This window comes from Bombus terrestris, chromosome 2, assembly GCF_910591885.1.
Source record: "Bombus terrestris chromosome 2, iyBomTerr1.2, whole genome shotgun sequence".
Lineage (NCBI taxonomy): Eukaryota > Metazoa > Arthropoda > Insecta > Hymenoptera > Apidae > Bombus > Bombus terrestris.
This window is the reverse complement of record NC_063270.1, coordinates 14,396,805-14,416,994: the sequence shown is the minus strand read 5'-3', so window position 1 is coordinate 14,416,994 and position 20,190 is coordinate 14,396,805. Positions and strand designations below refer to the sequence as shown.

Below are 20,190 nucleotides of genomic sequence, written 5' to 3'. Positions count from 1 at the left end.
AGTCAGTTTCGCGCCTGTAACCAGTAATTTGCATAAAACAGGTCAGTATTTATTGCAGCCTCAAAATGACGAAACTTTGCCGACCGAAGTAATTCCTTTTTCATATCGTTCGTTCTCCTCTTCTTGTTACCGGACCGAAATTATAAGATAGAAATCAACCTCGATACATATCTATTTACATGTATAGCGGTTCACGAAAATAGTATAAAGGATACTTATCGTAGAAAACTTTCATTATTAATACTATAATGAAATCACGGCTGTCGTGATTATATCGGTGAAACTCGGAATCAATCTGAAAATGTTTATGGAAGTTACAAGACGGTGTATCCGGTAAAAAATTAGTATAAAGTGTGAACAGTCATTTTTAAACATATAATAAGCATTAAACTGTATATCGAGGTTTATCGATATAATGGATTAACCGTGGAAATACTTCTCTCATCTCTGTGAAATATACAGACTTGCACTAAATAACTCGTAGCTTCTATGCAAATTTCCAAATTTGTTGAAATTTTACTAATATGATACTCGCTTCTGTAATTGCCATTAAAAGATGGCAATTTTTTTATATGGCCAAATACCGGACTAACTTAGGTATGTCCGATCGTATTAATGGACTTTGTTCAACTGCGAACGATGTTAGCGAAATCGTCGACTTCTTTCACGGAACCGTAATAACCTCCTTTAAAGCAGCCATAGCATCTCCGATGAAATTGTAAAACTCATTGCTCGTACTTAATGCTTGTTCTTTCTATATCAGTTCTTACATTCGTCTATTCTATACCCTTTAATATAACCACTATATGCCTGTTAAATAAATAAATAAATAAATGATGATAATGGTAAAATTTCGTTACGGCTTACTTATGGAATCTGAAAATATCTCCTATCCTATCTCCATACGATATATTCATAGAAATTTTCTGGAAGTATCTACATATACGATTGTGAGCCGTTGTAGGTTCACATCCTGCAATTTCATCCCCTAACATCGGGCTTGTCGGAATTATCGAGCGCGAAACATAACGAGCAGAACGAAATCCCTCGATTCGAATCGTTCCCTTTTATCGAAGGCCGAAAAAAAGTGGTAGCTGGTTTTCATAAGCTCCAGGAATGGTAGGGGGAAAGGGGCGGAAAAAGAGTAACATTCGGAGACAGAAATTTTCGTGAATGGCCGAGCGTTTCCTGCGGTGGTGCTCGAAAAATCCGCAATATCCGGTGTATTTCGACGACCCACCGGCCAGTGTAAGCATTTTAATAACAAGCAAGCGACGCGCGCGCGCCAGTCTACGTCTGTCGAGATACGCAGATGTGTTTGTGCACCTCTTCCAACGATGCCCGCCGATTTGCATGAAATTGAAAGCCTCTTGGCGGTGCGCCGCGATCGACGTCCGCCGCCTCTCGTTAGAATGGAAATCGCGGATTGAAATTTTCAGCGGCCGGCCGCGCCTCCTCGTGCGTGAATGCGCCCGGTCGGATACGTTTTTCCGGGCGCAGGGATCGATAGGATGCGACGCGTATTCTTCGGCCGAAGAATAGCGGATTTAGACGCCTCGCTGAATCCCGTACTATTCGAACGATTTCTCTCGTTGTAATTTACGTTTTCGTTTTCCTCGAGAAAATTCTGCCCATTTAACGTTAATTCTAGAAATCCAATTTCTAAGTTAATTTTTTAACTTAACGGGCGATTGGTATTTTCAGTTCCCTCGTATCGAATTTTCATTTAGCGTTGTTGGTTGGTTTGGGTATAAAGCGAAATTTGGACTGCAACAATTTGGTGATTTTGCAGCATAAATTTTTGGGTTAATTTTTTGATAACAATTCGTTACTTTATTTCCCTGCTTTCTACCCCGTCTTCAATTTTCATACTTTAGAAGTAACAGATGTACCAAGTTTAGAAGCTAAATAGGTTTATTTTCTGTCTATAAATCGTACTTCTACATTTCTCGTTCTTAATTTTTATTTGATCATGTGTTCCATATCACTAAAATAAATGGAACATGTATGTGGACGTTGATGACTCATTTTAGAATTCGAATTTTGGGTCAACTTTCGGGCTATGATCTATTTGTTCCACATCTATTTCTATGCTTTCATTTCTCACGTCATTTGATCGTTAATATTCTGAGAATAACATCAATTTGGATATCGATGTTCTCGTTATTCTACTAAATGTACGACGAGAAAAGTGCATTTCTTCCAAAAACGAACTAAATATAGGCAACGATACGTAACAGCTACATTTATTTAAAGCGTCGTGTCATGAGCTTCAGAATCTTTACAGATATATATAAAAATACACTTTAACGTTTAGTAGTATCCAAATTTCTCTATTATAAACCAATTTTATCTATAATTATTTTACACGAAATATTTGGTTTCTTGTATCCGACACTTTCCTCAAACCTCATCAATTACGTAAACCATGTTCAGTTCTTCCTCGTAAAAAGAAAAAGGGCGATCTCATTTAATCCCTACTAAGTAATGGAAAAACCATCCCGGGTTGTTGCTTTAAATAATTATCGCGGCGGAGTATCGATCTTCCCTTAGAAATTTCGAGACCGACAGGCGTAATATAGGTTCTTCCTCGTAGCTGGGAATCGAAACTTTTCATAGTGATACAGCCTCGTTTTCATCAGTCGCAGGGGAACATCGAGATCCCGTTACGCGACACGCTTTCATTTTCTTTTCCCTTTTTTCCCCTCTTTCTTTCTCTTCTCGATGCCGTGAGTCGTTGAACGCGCGACGTCGAGATTAAATCTGATTGGAAAAACATCTCGCGATCGAAACGCATTGGCGTCTCGCGCGGCTGCTTTGAAGATCAGTATTGGTATCAAAAACGACGTCGTGCATTCTGTACGCCGTGTGACGTATTTATCTCCGTGGGCGTGGAATCGATATACATTTATAGTTGGGCGTCGCGCTATTGTAAGATGGCCAGGTATGACGTATAAAGCAAGTTGCAAAAGCCGTTGAAGAGGATCTATCGTAACACGACACATTTACGCCGGGGAACTGCATCAAACGTGCCGCAATACGGTGTTCCGCAATGCAGCGTTGCTAGACGAGAAAGAGAGCAATTTCTCTGGCGTATTATAATATGAATCGAGCGTACCGAACGTTTCTAGAAACCATTGCCCTATCTGACCTCGATTTCGAGTAACTGCTATTTCCATGTTTCCGGAAATCCACATTCTCTGTTCTCGTAATAAAATCCTCAGTCGAACGGCGAACGTCGGAACGTCCGACCATTAAACGTGTCGATCCACTTACAGATTTTCACCGATATCTGCTTTTGACGTAGGAAAACAAAGACTGAATCCTTTTAGTCTACTTTTAATATTATGGATAACCTATTCAATTCATCGTTGAAAACGTATCTCACAAACTCAGTACGGACAAATCGGAGAGTGATGCCTATGAAACGCGGATAAACGCAGAACAGCCCTGTCGCTCGATTTGATTTAAGAGCATCAAAATGATCCGGATTCGGTTTCCTCGGGGCGCGAGAAGATAAAAAAAAATATGTCGTTGACCGAGTTCAATTTCATCGTAGTTAAACGAATCGGGTCGAAAGGGACCAAGGGGAGGGGGGGAGAGGTATCAATGTCCTGAACAGAGAAATAATCCAATTACGTCTATGGCAGATAATCGATAAGCCGCAATAAAACTTCGATCCGGGGATAGTCGTGAAAGTTTTATCGGCGAGGAAAACGCGGTCGACGAGAAACCGCGTCGCTCGAATGTAGCCGCGTATGCGCGGTCTGTGGATGCATTCGTTGCATTATTTAAGCGTTTGGAATTATAGTTGACCAAGCTCGGCCCACTAGCGAGCGTCCACGAGTATATTACTCGTCCCTGACAACGTGGTCCACTGTATACTCGATATTACCACCGCACTGGTACGAGAACAATGTGTCGTTTACCTTTTGCCGGTGCCTCCCTATTGTACCTTGTAGCTGGTTCTTCGTTAGACGTTGTTGAAACGTTTGTGTTTCACGGTAGTTGTACGGTACTCGTGATGCCTATTCTCATTAACGAGGTTCCTCAAGTTCCGTGGCCGACTATGTACTGACCGTCTCTACTTGCGCTACTGGGAGTTCATTAGCAAACACTCGCAGGTTAAACTTGGGCGCCTTGGAACTGCCAGATTCCATCGAACTGTCGTGCTTTGATTCCTATATGTTGTACGTGTTGTCGGAAAATCCGTATTGCTCCATCTTGCCATTATCTTTATCTTCGAGGTGGATGATTTCGATTCTTTCCGTATCCGCTCGAAGGGTAGCTAGGGTCAAAGCTAACATACGAAATCTAGGATCGGATCAAAGAACGATAGAATAATACGCGTGACCTCGGTTCGGAGGAAAATCAGAGGATACACGGAGGTATATAGAAGCGGGATTATGCGTTGATATCAATTGGAAATCTTGAACGAGGGACGCCCTGGTTTATGTCAACCCCCTGTTTCATCGTGTTCCTTATTCGACGCGTGATAGACGATAATGTCGCGGCTCGAAATTCCCTGTGAACGATCGGCAGAAATAAGGAAAGCAAGACTCGTGTTGCAGGTAACGGCGTTAAGGGATTACAGGGACGCGAGGACGCCTGCCAGCCTATCATAAATTTCCACATCGTATATGGGGAGCGTGAGACGTGACGGGCTTGAAGATACAGTGACGACTGCGCGGAATGCATACGATATCGCTCGTCTGCCACCGATTCGATTTCGTTTCAAGGTCAAGCAATGTTCAGCTCCCAGGTGAAAATATTCGAAGTCAAGAGAAGAGAAAAGCAGAGAGGAATTTTCGTAGTCTACTTCAAGAGACAGAGAATGCGGGGGCCTGGGGACATATCGCGTGAAAAATGCGAGGGTTAGTCCTTAACAAGTTTCATATTATAAAAATCCTTAACCATAGTCGTTGAGTCATAATTTTTAGACTCTATCTAATTATATTCCTATTTTGGTATCGAAATCCTCCTTTTCCCACTGCTCTAAATATGCTGTAATAAAATTGTCTACCAAATAAATGTTTGTTCTGGATCGAAAGTATCAGTTTTCAATGTAAATTACAACGTCTCGAGAGAACGTTCGTCAGTCCTGTCAGTCCTCCTGCATCGAGTTCGAGCAGAACGATCCTGGCGATAGACACGGAGCGTCAGAGAGTGTGGACCCTCTGTTCGGTGATCCTGACGGAGGTTGCGGTTGCGAGGGTGGCAACGAAGGAAACTAAAGGCGAACGCTTCGAGGGAATGAGTCGCGGCTAGGCGGGGTGCAGACTGTAAAGAAAAGCTGCCCTAACAAAGGCGCCTTATTTCACGCCCAATGTATCCCGCCTCAGACACGATCGTTAAGATACCTATCCTAGCGAGGTGCGAGTTCCGCCACTTTTAGCCTCTTCCACGATACCTTCGTTCCCTCCTCTTTCCTTCGTCTTCCGACCCTCTCTTCTTTCTCTCTCTTTTTTTTTTACAGAACCCTTGAAAATGGTTCGTTCTTTCTCACGGGTGTGTGGGTTTCGGCTTCGAGTGCTCCGGAGGGTGTTGTCGAGGTGACTTACAACGCTCCCTGAACGCTGGCGCGTGAATTACCCGAAAACTTTTTCCCATCTTTCCTACTTTCTCCTCTTTTTATTAAGTACAGTAGACGTTACGCTGTTTCGAAGTCGATGTAAAATAGAACTAATAATATCGTATCTGCCGGAGGCTTTTAATCTGCCATGGATGTATCGTCGGATATCAAGGGCTAAGAGAAATATAGGTACATGCGCGATACGGTTCTATGAAAATTTTAGGGCTATAACTTCCTTATTTAATTATATATAAAAAATACGAAAGAATTGAGATATACTGAACAGAAATCGAAGAGACGATAGAGGATGATTTTTATTACGAGCTGTTAAACTCACTGATAAAGTAAATCTTTGATGTTGTGTCACACGTTGAGTTACGCTATACCTCTTTATAGTTTTCGTAGTATGAATGATATCAACGAAACCGATAGAGAAAACTTACAGCTAAGAGTATTTTCTGTCTCTCTCTCTTCCGTCTGTGCCAGTATTATAGAGGATGACCCGCAATTCGCAGGGTAGTTCGAATAGCGACCGTCGTCGTTTCTTACGGGTTTACGCTTCCTGAATGGGTCAGATCTGCGAGGGAATTTTATCAGGATACAGGGATATGCCCATTACGAGACACCGCTTTGTACGCCAGGTCGCGATTATGCGAGCATATTCAACCCTGACGCGTGTGTCTGTCGTTGAAAAGCTCACGTTGCCCGCACGTATCGCGACACATGCTCGCCGCCGCATAATAACCAGGCGATAATAAAAATGAAAAGGCGCAGGTTCCTGGCGTACGTTAACTCGATAGCTTTGCTATGGTTCGAAACCGGGAAAAAGCACGAAAGACACGAATGCATCGTGGTATAGGTGATTTTTTCTCATTATTATAAGGATTATTCGAATTACATAGAAAAAGTGGAGGTTCTTCTACACTCACAGCTACAGGAATATGAAGCAAAGGCATAATTGTCGAAATATTTCGCAGACATATTCCATGTGTACCACTGGAAAATACTGGGATAGTTGTTGTATGTGGTTAAGCGTGAAAAAATATGTAATAAAGGAAAATAATACAAAAATATTTGGTATCTCGTATATAAGAAACATATGAAAATTTACAAAAAAACAGCATGTAATTGGAAGTTCTGAATCTAAACAATTACTTGTTGTACCAATTGTTTTGAGCGGTGTACATAAATATCGGAGTTTTGCTAAGAATGAAAGACGTTTTAAGATGTTTGAGCGAAAGTCTTCTATGATCCCTATATTTCCTGCGTATCAATCCTACGTAATCCCTGACCTACCTTTTAAAAGCAGAAGCCTAGGCAGTCTACTGACAAATTCACTAACAGGTCCCTAATGGAACGCTCTTTTCCTTCTTTTTTGTCCTTTTTTTCCCACAGCACCACAAAGAACATCGATAACGAGATATTCGCGTAATAGCTCGACGAATAATGCCCCGAAGAAGGGAACAACGATAAAAATTCAATTATCACTAGGGAACTGTTGGGCCACGGATGTTTTACATTGCGCGGCTACTCGACGGTAATCGGGCCATTTGCCTGAGCACTCGGTCTACCGGTATGGCGATGAGATGATTGGCCAAAAAAGCGAGAGCAAAATGATGCATAATAACGGCGAACAGGCGTAAGTGAATACGAACGGCGATGCTGATGGCTTCCTGGAGGGAAGACGGCCCTTCAACCCCGATGGAGATTGATGCGGATTGCATTAATCTACCTCTGTCTGGTCTGTCCTTACTACTACTACCGCCAGAGACTTGCATCAGTTACTAGCTCTATGACCAAGCCAGTTTTCACCAGACGAAGAATAATGCGGATATATTAAGCGCGCCGGATGGCCGGCGTTCTCGTTCTTCTCTAGCCTCTGCTATGCTTTTGGAAAATATATAATCCAGACTGTGGATCGTGCACGTCCAACTTGGTACCTCTGCTCCGACCGCGCTCTATCGGCCCTTCCTTCCGTTCGGTAGCAAATTTCCGCTCTCTGGCGGCACGTCAACGTTGAAACGCGATTTGTTCGCTTTCGAGCGCGTCGAATTTCACGGATCTCTCTCTATCTCTTCCTCCTATACTTTCTTCTATTCCTTCCTAGATTTTGTCTTCTTTTAAAGAGAAAATAGGAGCTTGTTGAAGAGGATCTTTTCAAAAAGAAATTCGCAAGACGAATGGCAAAGACAAACGCCGTTAATTGATAACGTTGGCTTCTCTTAAGTCGTTCCTTTGATTTCTACTTTTGATCGTTTTAGCTCGTTTCATCGTGAAACATGTTACTTTCTGTTTTCCTGGTAGACACTCGGATTTTCTCAACTTTCGTTTCCCTCGTCTTTATCTCGTCCTCTTTTGAATCGAATCCTTTGAATACCTTCTTTTCCCTTTTGGTTTACCTTCTTTTGGTTTCAAAGAACCAGGAGACATCCTTCTGACGGAGGAGAACAGAAGCAGTTCGTTGCCTGTCACCTAACTTTCTCTCATCCCTCCTAGCGGCACCGTCAGAATGGAACAAGGTTAAGGGTTGTAGGCGGAGATTCGACAGAAGTATGAGAGATAGCGGCAAGTACGAGCAAAGTTTGTCGCAAGTTTAGATGAAGTTCAATCTCTGAGCCGAGGGGTCGTTGCAGCTCTCTACTCATCCGTCCAACGACCCCTTTTTTCGCAGGCTTATCGTCTAATATCCCACCTCGAGGGCCGGAGGTTGGAACGAAATATCAGGACATTTCGCGTCTAGTCCCATCACCGTCCAGTTTCGCTTCCTCTGTTCTGCTGAGAGTTCGTTCAGTTCGCGCTCGTTCTTCTCTCGTCTTTGACAAAGCGACCGACCCTCGAAATTGCACCGACTCTTCTCCAAGCCATTTTTGCCAGCCGAATGTTACCAGATACCGTCTGGACACCGGATACGGTGACGAACTTTTCATCGTAGAACTTCTGCAATCGCCATGGCCATTGGGTTTTCCTCTTAGAGTTTGGCGTAAGCGAAGATCGATGCGATATTTTGGCGATCTTGCAGTGATGACAAAACTGGGCAGTATTGCATTTTTAACTTTATGCAGCTGAATGTGACGGCATTCGAAATTTCTCTTCAAACCGTAAACGTTTGTTGCTTCGACTAATTGGTAGTATCATGGAAGAAAATATGGCAATCGCAAAGAGTTAACGACACAATATACAAGAGTGTAATATTATGCATGCGTTCTCCGACGAACAGAAAATGTTGCGAAGATAGTAGCTACATCGCGTGTATTTCATTTTTTAGTGAATCAGCTCTGCGCTCTTATATTTCATTTCGTAGAAAGATAGTTCGTCAGATGAACAACTAAAGTGGAATCTTCAGTTCCAAGAAGTTTCGAACAGTCGATTCTGAAAGGCTCTAGACAATCGAATCTACATTTCGAACATGCGATTCTGGAAGATTGGAAATATCCAATTCTGGAAAGCTCCAATTGGCCACGATGACTTCTAGAATAGCTTCTTCGCTAACACTTCAAACTTTGCCTATCCATTATAGAAGATGAACTAGGTAAAATCGAGGCCCCATGATATTAGGCAGATCGCTTAAATTTGGGGGAAAAGTAGTCCGGCAATTTATCGTGTAACTTTCATCGTCTACCATGTAATAGTACTGTATCCAACCAATGTACTTATCACACTCGAACAACGTTCCCTTCGTTTCGACTTTAGTATCTGTCCACCATAATTTCTCGTAAAGAAAGACGTAAATCGTTTATCGTATCTGAAGCCTAACTATCGGAGCAGAGTTACTATACGCAGAACGCGTAAATGAATTGGAGCGATCCCAAGTTTGAACGATGTTCCATGCGACATAAACGAAGTTATCCGGGAAGGTCGCGGGAAAAGATTTCGCGAACGGCAATTACCGCGGACGGTTGTCGAATAATCAAGCATGTTATTAGGTTACCGATTTTCCGGCGACGCGATGGTGACGTAGCCACTTCGGATGCATGAAATTATACGAGCACGTCAAGCGCCTAACAACGTAACACTGCGTACGTTTCAGGCGCATCAACGCAAACGAAGTTAACGTTACACCCACGATGAAAGCGGGCCGGCCTGCAGGCAGGGAAATTCGCTTTTCCACTCTGCTTCGACCGTAAAATTCGATCAGTTGCGACGGATTGTCATTCGCCGATAGCTTCATTACCTTACTATGCGTCGGACCTGGCGACAGGCGTCGATTCCAACCGATGAAACGTCCAAAGTGTTTGTTTATGTAGTTTGCGAGCATTCAGATGCATCAGTGCGAGCCTTTTAACCATTTACCTCGTAGCAGCATCGACAGTCACGATTTCTTGTTTTAGCTTGGAGATTTCATGGGCTGATATTTTTCCTTCTTCGATGTGGCAGTATATTTCAAATCGTTATCCTAAAATATCGATGGCGAGCGAAGAACGGTTTCCTTTTTTTCCATTCGTATTCAGAATTCACGATTAATAGGAGAAGAGTGATCGTCTTCGTGGAAGGAACACGGCATCAAAATACCAGGGACGATTAACGATCTCCTTTGGTCGATCGCCTATTGAATCCCTTCACCGTAGAACTTTTTAATTGCTTGAACTGGATGCTTCAAAGTTCGATGTCACGGTGGCGTTCCCTCTAGTCTGTTTCCTGGGTTTGCGGCCATTTAACCAAGCCAACGGAACGGTGGACTGAATTTAGGCAGCTCGAAGGGAAGACAAAGGAGAAAGAAGAGGTAATGAAGGGTGGTACAGGAGGAAGTCGTCGGGACGAGTAAGAAGAAGCCACCTTTCACGACGGAACAAGAAGTATGCGGCCTCTGCCAGACGCCAGGCGTTTCCTTAATTGCATTTTTATGTTTGTCCGGATTTCCGAGCAGCGAAAAGAAGACGAGGGTCAAAGGTACAGAAAAAGAAAAAGAGTAGACCGAACAAAATGAAATGGAGAAAAAGGAGTAGTAGTTCATTAAAATACGTGTTGATTGAACGCGTCGAAACCTGGTGCAGCTAGAGTGTGTGTGTTCACAGCAGCTACGATTCTTTTTCTGCCTCATTAAACTTCGCTTTAGATAATTATTCTTTGGGAATGAACGAGTTGTTGGATGACCAAATCACTAACTCATCGACTGGTAAACTCTAAGTTCGTCCTTTTCTCTAATATTTCACTGTACAATTGGTTTTCACGTTTTTAGCTCGGATCCTGAACGAATTCTTAAGATGTTGAAAGATGAGGCAATGGTAAGAGAGAGTTGTTAGGTAAGCAACGGTTCAAAATGATTAAGCCATGTGACAATTTACTTATCAACTCCAAAGATTATACTTTTAACGTCTGTCTTTTTAAATATTAATACGACGTGTAAGTTTCTCGACAGCTTTCCAACGAGATATCTTTCTCATGATAAAACACAATTTTCGATCGTTTGTAGTGGATGAATCGTGGCGACAAACTCGTCGACGATCGTGAAAAGCGATGACAAACCCGGAGGAACGTTTCCAATCTAATTCTGAAATCGACAAAAAGGAGCCGCGATCGAGTTCACGGAGACCTCGTTTGCGAGATTAACGAGTCGGGACGAGACTTGGGGTAATTCCAAACATCGCCGACAAAAGGTCCTCGAGACGAAAGGACTTAACAGCTGGGCGAGAACCGGAGTGTCGAACGAAGGAGACGCGGAGAGTTCCAGGCCGTTGAACAATCGCGAATACGGGAGGGCCGGTGTAACAGTCGCGTTCGAATAACTTGGAATGGTTTGACGAAGTTGCTCGTTCGATTCATCGGTGCTGTGTTCGCTTCTCGACAATCCGGAAAAAGTCTTAATTTGCCATGATTTCAAAAGAACTCCGATCAAATTGGAAAAATAGACATCGAATTGATGAGAATCTCTTGTTTCATGGTTTTCATCGAAGGGAGAGAGGAAAAAAAAGAAAGAACAAAGAGGGAGAAACGACGGTTCCCTTTAAGGTGGTTCTCAACGTTTATCAGGGCTCGATAACAGCCGTGGAAGACAAAGGAGTTTCGATGAGAGTGTCGGAGCTGAACGAAGAGAAGTTTCAGTGATCGAACAAATACCTAAACCCTCCCTCTCGTGTAACAGTCGGGAATAAGTTCGAACTGGCTTGTACCATCGACTATACGTTCCTTCTGTCCGAGTCCTTTTCACGAATCCGGATTTATTGAAATTTTATGCGGTAGTCCGATGAGGTCCGACTCGGGACTTTTATCAACGATTCTGCCTGGCCGGATCTTATATTACCTAGGTACGACCACGAGGAACATTCTCAGCGAGTCGATTTCTCGATTTCGCTTCGAGAAGCCGATTTCTCGCTTATACGAAGCTTTCGACAGCCGCCCGGGAATATTACGAATAAGGGAAACTCGGAGAGCCGTTGCGAGCTCGCCACCCGTTTAAAAGCAGAAACGTAATGATATTCTGATGAAAATGGTGGATTTCTGTGACGACTAATATAAATCGCGGATTATATTATGGACGTTCTGGAGATCAGATTATCTGTTTCGTCAAATCGAGTATATTAGGCATTACGTTATCGATTTTAGATATACATACAGTAGAACCTTAATTATACAAACTGATCGTAATACAAGCTGTTAGAACGATCGGATTTTTCGACGGTACAATAACTTTATCTTCACATGATCGTTAAATATCAGAATTAAACAAAAATAAATATTTTTATATAAAAATGTAATATTACCTTTAGATTTATATTCTAAATTTTCTGAATGGAAATTACGATAATCGATCGTCTCTTTAACCGGTATTCGGTCATGAGAATGAAACATAATAAATTCTATTTCTCTTATTTTAAAATTCTACTCGTACATGCCATTAAACTACATTTCCTAATGTCCCTACATTTCCTAAAACTACATTTTCCTAATGCCCAACATTTCCAAATGTCATTTTATATTTATTTCTGGAATTACACGCGTCCTTCTGAAGATACATTGGAATTAAATACATCTTCTGCATCACTTACTTTTAAGCTATTAGTATCTCTGTATATATCTGATTGTTTTCTTCTTTTCAACTTTTACCAAAAGTGGATTTATTATGTTTAGACCGTGTGGTCTCCTCATTTGTGTTTATAATATTTTCGCATGTATCCAAGAATTTAATCACGACCACGTTCTCCGTTTCATATATTATTCGCGAACGTGAATTCGTATTTAATGTCAACGAAACGAAATTAGTGAATCTCTACTCACCCTAGGTTATGGTTGTCGGTATTGTCCGGTGCGTCCTCTGTCACAGAATCCTGTGTGAGTGGACCTTGAGTGACGTCAACGCCCATGCTGCCTAGATCCAATGTGGCGTACGTTCTGCGGGCTTGCACCCTCGTACCACCGCCTCCGCCGCCACCGCCGCCGCCGCCAGTTACTTCGCCGCTTCTGCCACCGTTTCCGACCAATTCCTGATACAATTCATCGTACAGAGAGCTGCCGTTCTCGTTGCTGTTCAAAGCATCGTCCAGACGAGCTGGGTCCAAGTGATAGTTGGGATTCTCAAAGGAGAGAAGACCGTTTTCTGAAACACATTGAGAAAAATTTATGTGAATTAAAATTAATTTAGTAACTTCGGTAGAATTGTTAGTTGCTTAAAGGCATACGCAGGGCAACGTTCATCGGAGTATTTGATCACTTCACAGTGGAAATTACGTACAGGAGACATCACAGCAGATGGACACGACATAGCGAGTTCTAAAATTCGTCGATGACTAACACTTACAATTTTCGATGGCTACACTCACAACAAGTAATTTGAGAGAGAGAGAGAGAGAGAGAGAGAGAGAGAGTTGAGAGTAAACTGAGAGATATGTGAGCCAAGTACTAGAAGTCATAATTTACATTCTGGTAGTTTCGAGTTTGTAATTCATCGTTCAATTGCTAAGAACGATGGACATTTATTTGAAAGAACTAAGGCAGAATGTAAGGAAATAACTTCCACTCACTATACTTGAAGAAATTATTAATTAAATGATGAACCAAATGATAATTATACTTATTTTCGGTCAAATTAGTGTTAAATTACAGCGCATTACGTTTTATAAAAACAGGAAGAAAACTTTCCCAAGGTGCAGAAAGATTTGATCTCGATGTTAGAGGGTTAAAATCATTGAGCAATAGTTCTAAATTATATTTTTCGGAGGTCGCCCGACTGTTTCGTGAGACTGTTTTTGCAAGACATGCGTCAAACCGGTAGATTAAAAACGGAGGTCAAAGTTTAGTTTCGCAAGAACCTAAGATAGACGTAACCATTGAAAGAGAAGTACGTAAAATACTATTGCGCATATATAGAAACTAAAGCATTTCAGTCGTCTGATAAGTTTGCGTTTGACGAAGATGCGATAAAAGCCCGGGTATGAATAACCAGACGGTCGATAGTTCTAGTTTTGGAACCACTCGTAGAAAAGTGTGGTTGACGTTACGATAACGAAAGCGTCACGATTTATTCGTGATATAAAACGCGAACGAAAATAAATCAACGGAAGAAAAATTGAGAGATCGTTCGAGCGGTAAATAGGAAACGAAACGAAGGGTATAGCGGATCAATCGCGAAGAGACGACCTCGCGAGTTGAAATACGTTCGAGAATCCTCGAGAGGGAAGACCAAAAGTCTTCTTCTTGACGGTGTAAGAGGATTAAAAACATTGACCGACTGATCAAGTCTCGTATAGGCTGAAGGTTGGAAAGCGTAAAAAAGGAGTGGGTTTCAAGCTCGTAGTAACACAAAGAGAAAGAGAGAGAGAGAGAGAGAGAGAGAGTGAGGCGGAAACAGAGACAGAGATATACCGATGATCACGATGACTACTATTTTAAACATGACATTTTATATTTAGCACGGTACGTTTACACTACTCACTGATGCTCCTTAGCAAGACGACAGTAGTTAGAAGGACGTTGTACAGAAACCGGCATAACGCATCCATGCCGACGCGACGCCGGTCATATCGTTAAAAAAATCTCGCCAGTTAATCGCAAAACGTTGCGAAGAACCTCCATGTACTTATTGACAAACTATCGAGTATATACACGGTGTACAGACACGCCGGCTTGTACACAGGGAACAGGCCCGAAGAATGTGTGTGTCTGGTTACGTGTACGTGTATGTATCTGGGTGTCTAAGACGAATCTCCTTGGCCTCCTTTGTCCCTTCCTTTCTTCCTTCCTTCCTTTCTTCTATCCTTGACACTCCTATCTCTTCTGCCGTCTACCTATCTCCCTCCTGTTCTCGGTATTGATTCAACCGCGGGCTTTAAGCTCTGTACTTCGAGAGCCCGAGCTTCTTTCGGCCAAATCGACGCGGAGTTCGTGTTCGACCAGGGTCGCTTGTCAAAAAACGCGCCACCTTTCGTTAGTTGCATCACTTTCCGTGGATTAAATCAAGAATCGTGTTATTATATTTGAAATAGCAAGCGTAAACACGATAGAGGAAAACACTGACGAGATAAAAATATGAATGAAATTAATCGACCGGACATATGCACGATTACAAAGTACTCGATCAAAGACAAGCTATTTTTTGTTCGCGAATTTCTGTCCCATACGCTTTTTCCGCGGGCCTGAGGAAACAATGGGGCCATCGACAGGAGAGATAATTAACCGATCGAATTACGCGAACGAAAGTTGCTTCTGCAACCCTTTGATGCTACCTCTTTCGGCTAATTCGACGTTTGTTACGACCCTCGCCGGTTTCCATCGACTGCAGCTATATTTCTGCCCGGAACAAGAGGGTAATCAGTTTTCTCGCGTTTCATCTATCTCTGACACACGAACGACCATGAATCATCCTTGTTCGCCGATTTTACGAACCGCCACGTTGAAAATTTCACGATCGACAGAGTAAAAAACGAGTTCGTTAATTTCCAGGTGCTCGACTTCATGATTATCCTGAATGTCCGATAAAAGTTGAACGACTCGAAGGGGAAGTTCAGATGAATCAGCGAATGGGCGGCATGGTTAGGGGCGACAAATTGGCCATGTGGTCGCGTGCTCGTTACACGTGCCACGAAGTAGATACTCCAGTGTTTTGTTAACATCAATACATCTCGTTATTTCGAAAGCAGCTCGAAGGAACGAAGAAGGAAGTACAAAGAATGAGAGAGAGAGAGAGAGAGAGAGAGAGAGACAAGAGGGGAGAGAAAGGAAGCATCAAAGTTTTAGGAGAAGAGGAACGGTTGGAAAGCGTTGGAAACCCGAAGGTTGATTTTACGGCACTGCCGTTAGCAAGAACGGGGGAACATGGCTATAGCAAAAAGAGCGGATTCGTGGTAATTGTTCGAGATAGAAGAACGCTCGTTTAGATTCCATTAACTTCTTTTCGTGAATATTTTAGCTGTGCAATCGGCTTACGATCTTTGGATGGTTAATTATTTAAAGATCGAATGGCGGAAAGAAGCAAAAGGAGAGCGTGTAATTCGTAGGTAAGTCCGATGGAAATGTGCGAAAGATTTCGTTAATTCAGGAGGGACGTCGGATGACTCAGCAGGAGGGTGGATCGTTCGTGTACGATAAATTGGCTGGCGTCGCGATCATATTGCCGCATGTTCGTTATAGGTACGACCGAAGAAGTGCAGTTGCAGTTGCGAGTTGCAGCTGCAACGGTCTTTTCCAACGGACTTCGTTATTTCATGGAGAAAAGTTTCCTCGAGGTGGTCGAAGTGCGAAAACTTTACACTTATGCCGTGCGTCTGTCGCTCTACTTTCACCGGGTAAAGAAAGAATGCAAGAAAAACAAGGAAGAAAGAGGACGATATCGTTCGAACGTGGCCAAATTCGTGGCATCGATTCGATGTTTGCAACGATCCGAGGTTGGTTAGGAGACCGCACTGCGGAGGAAAACGACACGCGCCGAACAAGAAAATAGCAAGCTTGTTCTCTTTCTCCTTTTCTCTCTCTCTCTCTCACTCTTTCTGTTTGCAACTTTTTAAGTCACCATCGAAGTCAGCAAATTCCGCGGACGAGCGAATACCGAAACGAGGCCCCCGAATAGTGCATTTCGTTATTTCGACCCCGCAAGGGAGGAGAAGAACGAGGAACAGTCTACGGGAAGAAGTAACCGGAACGTAGGTCGTACGCGAAAGTTTGAAAGTTTGGACACGCTTTCGGCGTTAGAACCGGAAGCAAGGTGATGGAAAGAGTACGAGAAGGGCGTGGGAAGGCTGAACAAGGAGGACAAGGAATAAGGGAGGGAGAGAACTCCGTCACCGCCCCTCGATGAGTCACCCTATCGATTCCTCGGTCGAGTCTAGGTAAAGTCTAGGGGGTGAAGGGGCTCTTTACCACCAACGAGTACCTCTCCTCCGTTTTTTTCCCTTTCTTTTTATCCCTTCTTCTTTTCTCTGGCCCCTTCACCTCTGCTCTTCTCGCGTTCACCCTGGCTCTCTTTCTTTCTTCCTCCGTCGACGTCCTTACGTAAGTCCTTTCCACGGAATATTAACTTTCATGGGCGCGGAGCAACCTCCGCCCCACGAATTGCGGGGGTCACGTATCTCATAAGTACCGGAGGCGATTGACTATGTCCGTCGAGCATTCCTGGGACCGAGGATAGCCATTTTTTAACAGGGCGACGCAATGCAAACCAATTTTCCTGAAGGTCGATCGACGATAATTTGAATATCCAATGTCTCGATTGAAAGTCGACTTCCTCCTACAATTTTCTCAGACGGATTAATTCGCCGGTTAGAGACGAAGGAAAAGAAAAGGAAAATGTATGCCGTGTTTGTTTCGTTTGTAACGGAGTAACAGAATAGCTCTTGCGCTGTATAATACGAAATAGCAGCAGAAAAATCCTTCGCGATCTACGTTCCATTCTTCTCGTTTACGGCTCACCGCGATAACATTCTTCACGGGCCGAGAAATAAAGTGATTCTCGACCCCATGTTAACCCTTTCACGGAATTCAACGTTTATTCGAGCCCGGCCTTGCGATTACGCTCTGGGCCGGCTGTCGATGCTGCCCGCTTCTTTCACAGCCCCTTCTGGTTTTTCCCTTACCCCCATAACAATAGAGTTACGATCTTAAATGTTTCTCGCACGAGAGACTATAGAGAATGGGGTGCGAAGAACCAAGCACCGTGTCTCGTTACGGCGAAAAAAGGCCGAGGCAATTTCAAAACCCATCGTTAACTTTTACAGCGCGCCGAAAATGTTGGCGGACCTTCGAAAAGGTTAAGATTTTTTCAGGTAATGGCGTCTAACGCTGTCTTCTCCCCTATCGTTGAATTTCTATTCGTCGCCTGTCCGAGGTCCTCATAGCCGATCATCGTGTTCTCCAAATATCCGAAAGTGGCCGAAGTCGACGTCTCCTAAGCGATCGTTAAAAGACACATTCGAAAGACAAATTTATTCGAGATCCCGATGCTTTCCTGTGCACGTACGTACGTATATGGTCGTGTAACGAGACGACGGAGCGAAGTATCAAGATATTCGAGAGGGAAGATTGAATGCAAACGATGAAACAACTCGGAGAACTATTCACCCTATTTTTGCTACATTTCCATTGCTCGAAACGAAAGTCGATGAGAAGGAACGACAAGGATAATGTTAAAAAAAAAAAAGAAAAAAACGAGGACAAGAGCGGGAAAGAAAAAAAGCGACGAAAAGAATCAAAGAACAAGAGCATCCACCCCTCCCTCTGCACAACCACTCTTCTCGGTTCCCCCGTTCATTTTCGTCGAACAAGCTACGAACAATCTCGTTCGAGGGCAATTGGCCTTTCAGCCCTTTTTTCGCTCGACTCTGGCAATACCGTTTCCCGGGGATGTACGTAACTCTGCATGATTACGTAGATTGGCTTCACAGAAGGATGCTTATGCGTATTTTTTGTCCCCTCCCAGCAACGAATCGTCGACTATATCCCGACGATCGAACCACGTATACTGTATACTTTGGAAACGGTCGGCCCGTTGGCGCTTAGACGTCCTGGCGCCATTCACCTACGGCGCCGCACGCAACCCTTAAACACTATTAGCCGCGCCATGCCGCCTCCAACTAGTCTCTAACCCCGCCTGTTCTCGCCAACAACGTCGACCTCTTCCGTACGATCTTATCTGGCTTCTCGATACCGTTCAACGGTCACTCGCAGTGGACCAATAAAGTCTTCCGTTAGACTACAAAGTGATCGACGTGTTCTCGTTACTTTATCGAATATTTTGTTTCGATGCTATAACCTTGGCTCAGGATGTTTCACTGATGCACGTATGACCGCTAAAGAAAATTGATGCATTGCATGATATTATTACCGGATAATTGCGATCGATAGACGACGATAGTTCGACGTGCTTCGTACCGTGGCTCGTCAATGATTTACGTCGTGTGGGCCGTGGACTGGACAACGATATATCATTCTCATACTACGTCCACGCGGCGCTTCGAATATCCTGGTAACTGTTTTTTAATAAAAGCAACACGATCGGTAAACCATCAAGCACATTCGACCTTTTGCAGTTTCGCTAGTGAAAATTTCGATCATATCTCGTGTGACATGATCGGTAGTTCCAGTGATTAATAATAATACGTATAAAATGGTGTCTTTACTAGAAATAACTTTATGACTGTCATTGGGGAAATAGACGTAGAATCGAAGATGCGCCCTGTCTGATCACATACTGGTCGTTTTCACTCAGAAATATTAGCGTCAGTAACAATTCGTAACTCGTATGAACTCTGCAATGTTTGATAGTATGTAATGCAATACGTATGAATTTCGGATGGAAGGCGTGTTCGTGTCTGATCAAGCACCGATCGTTTTCGCTCAAACTTACCAACAGCAGTAGTGGTGGATAGTAAATCCTTCGTTTAATACATTCAAACGTTTAGTAACAATACGAATAAGATAGTATCTCCACGCGAAACACTTGAATTTTCATCAACGAGAATAAGGAAGCAAAGTAGATGGGAGACGCGTTCGTGTCTGACCAGACACCGGTCGTTTTCACTTAACCATGCTAGCGCCAGTAAAAAGGGTCATGGGTCGGTAGTTAAAACCTTCCTGCTGGTTTATGGTTCGTGTAAAGTAGGGACGTTCAATGAATATGAATAAGTGACAGTCTAATTCGCAAAGTATACCTACACGCCGATGCCAGGCGTCTTTTTCAATTCGTCCTTTTGGCATTCGGTTTCAGTCTACTACTTAATGCTCCAGACGGCTACTTTTCCCGATTGCTATTTGCCGATGCGTTAGCGCGCGATTTAATGAAGAGTAAATGCTCTCGACCCAAGGACGCTTTCATAGAATTTCTTTCAACTCACGGTTTTACTCTTCTCTCATCATTGGAAATGTATCATTTGCAATATTGGCGTTTGAAAAGCAGAAAATTATCAAATTTAATATCTCCTATGCGATAGTTTGAACGAGTCAACGACGCGGCGTTATATTTCTGGTCATCGAACGTTTCGTGCGTCTCGTGGGTGACATGGCTTTCAAAAGGGTTATCGAATTTTGGCGATGGGAATTCAACGCAAAGAGCTCTGACGAAACGGATTTCTTCGTGACGATGACAGCTGCTTCGTCACACGTTCGACTCAGGGATGATCTGTAAAAATAGCCGTTCCCACGCTTAGTCGCTCGAAGAACGACGTAGCAAGGGGAAAAAGGCCACGGGTTGATACGTA

The 20,190-nt window shown here is 43.2% G+C and overlaps 1 protein-coding gene across 9 annotated transcripts in view; it reads right to left on the bottom strand.

Moving 5' to 3' along the window:
• LOC100649250 (protein Fe65 homolog) overlaps positions 1–20,190 on the bottom strand; it is a 150,081-nt gene that overhangs the window by 47,328 nt on the left and 82,563 nt on the right. For 8 of the 9 annotated variants that reach the window (XM_048414415.1, XM_048414414.1, XM_048414410.1 and 5 more), the window contains one exon: positions 12,785–13,103. In XM_048414415.1, coding sequence (XP_048270372.1) covers positions 12,785–13,103 — 319 coding nt within the window. Of the gene's footprint in view, positions 1–12,784; positions 13,104–14,438; positions 14,521–20,190 lie in introns of those variants that run through there. The other variant, XM_048414417.1, reaches the window with a different exon arrangement.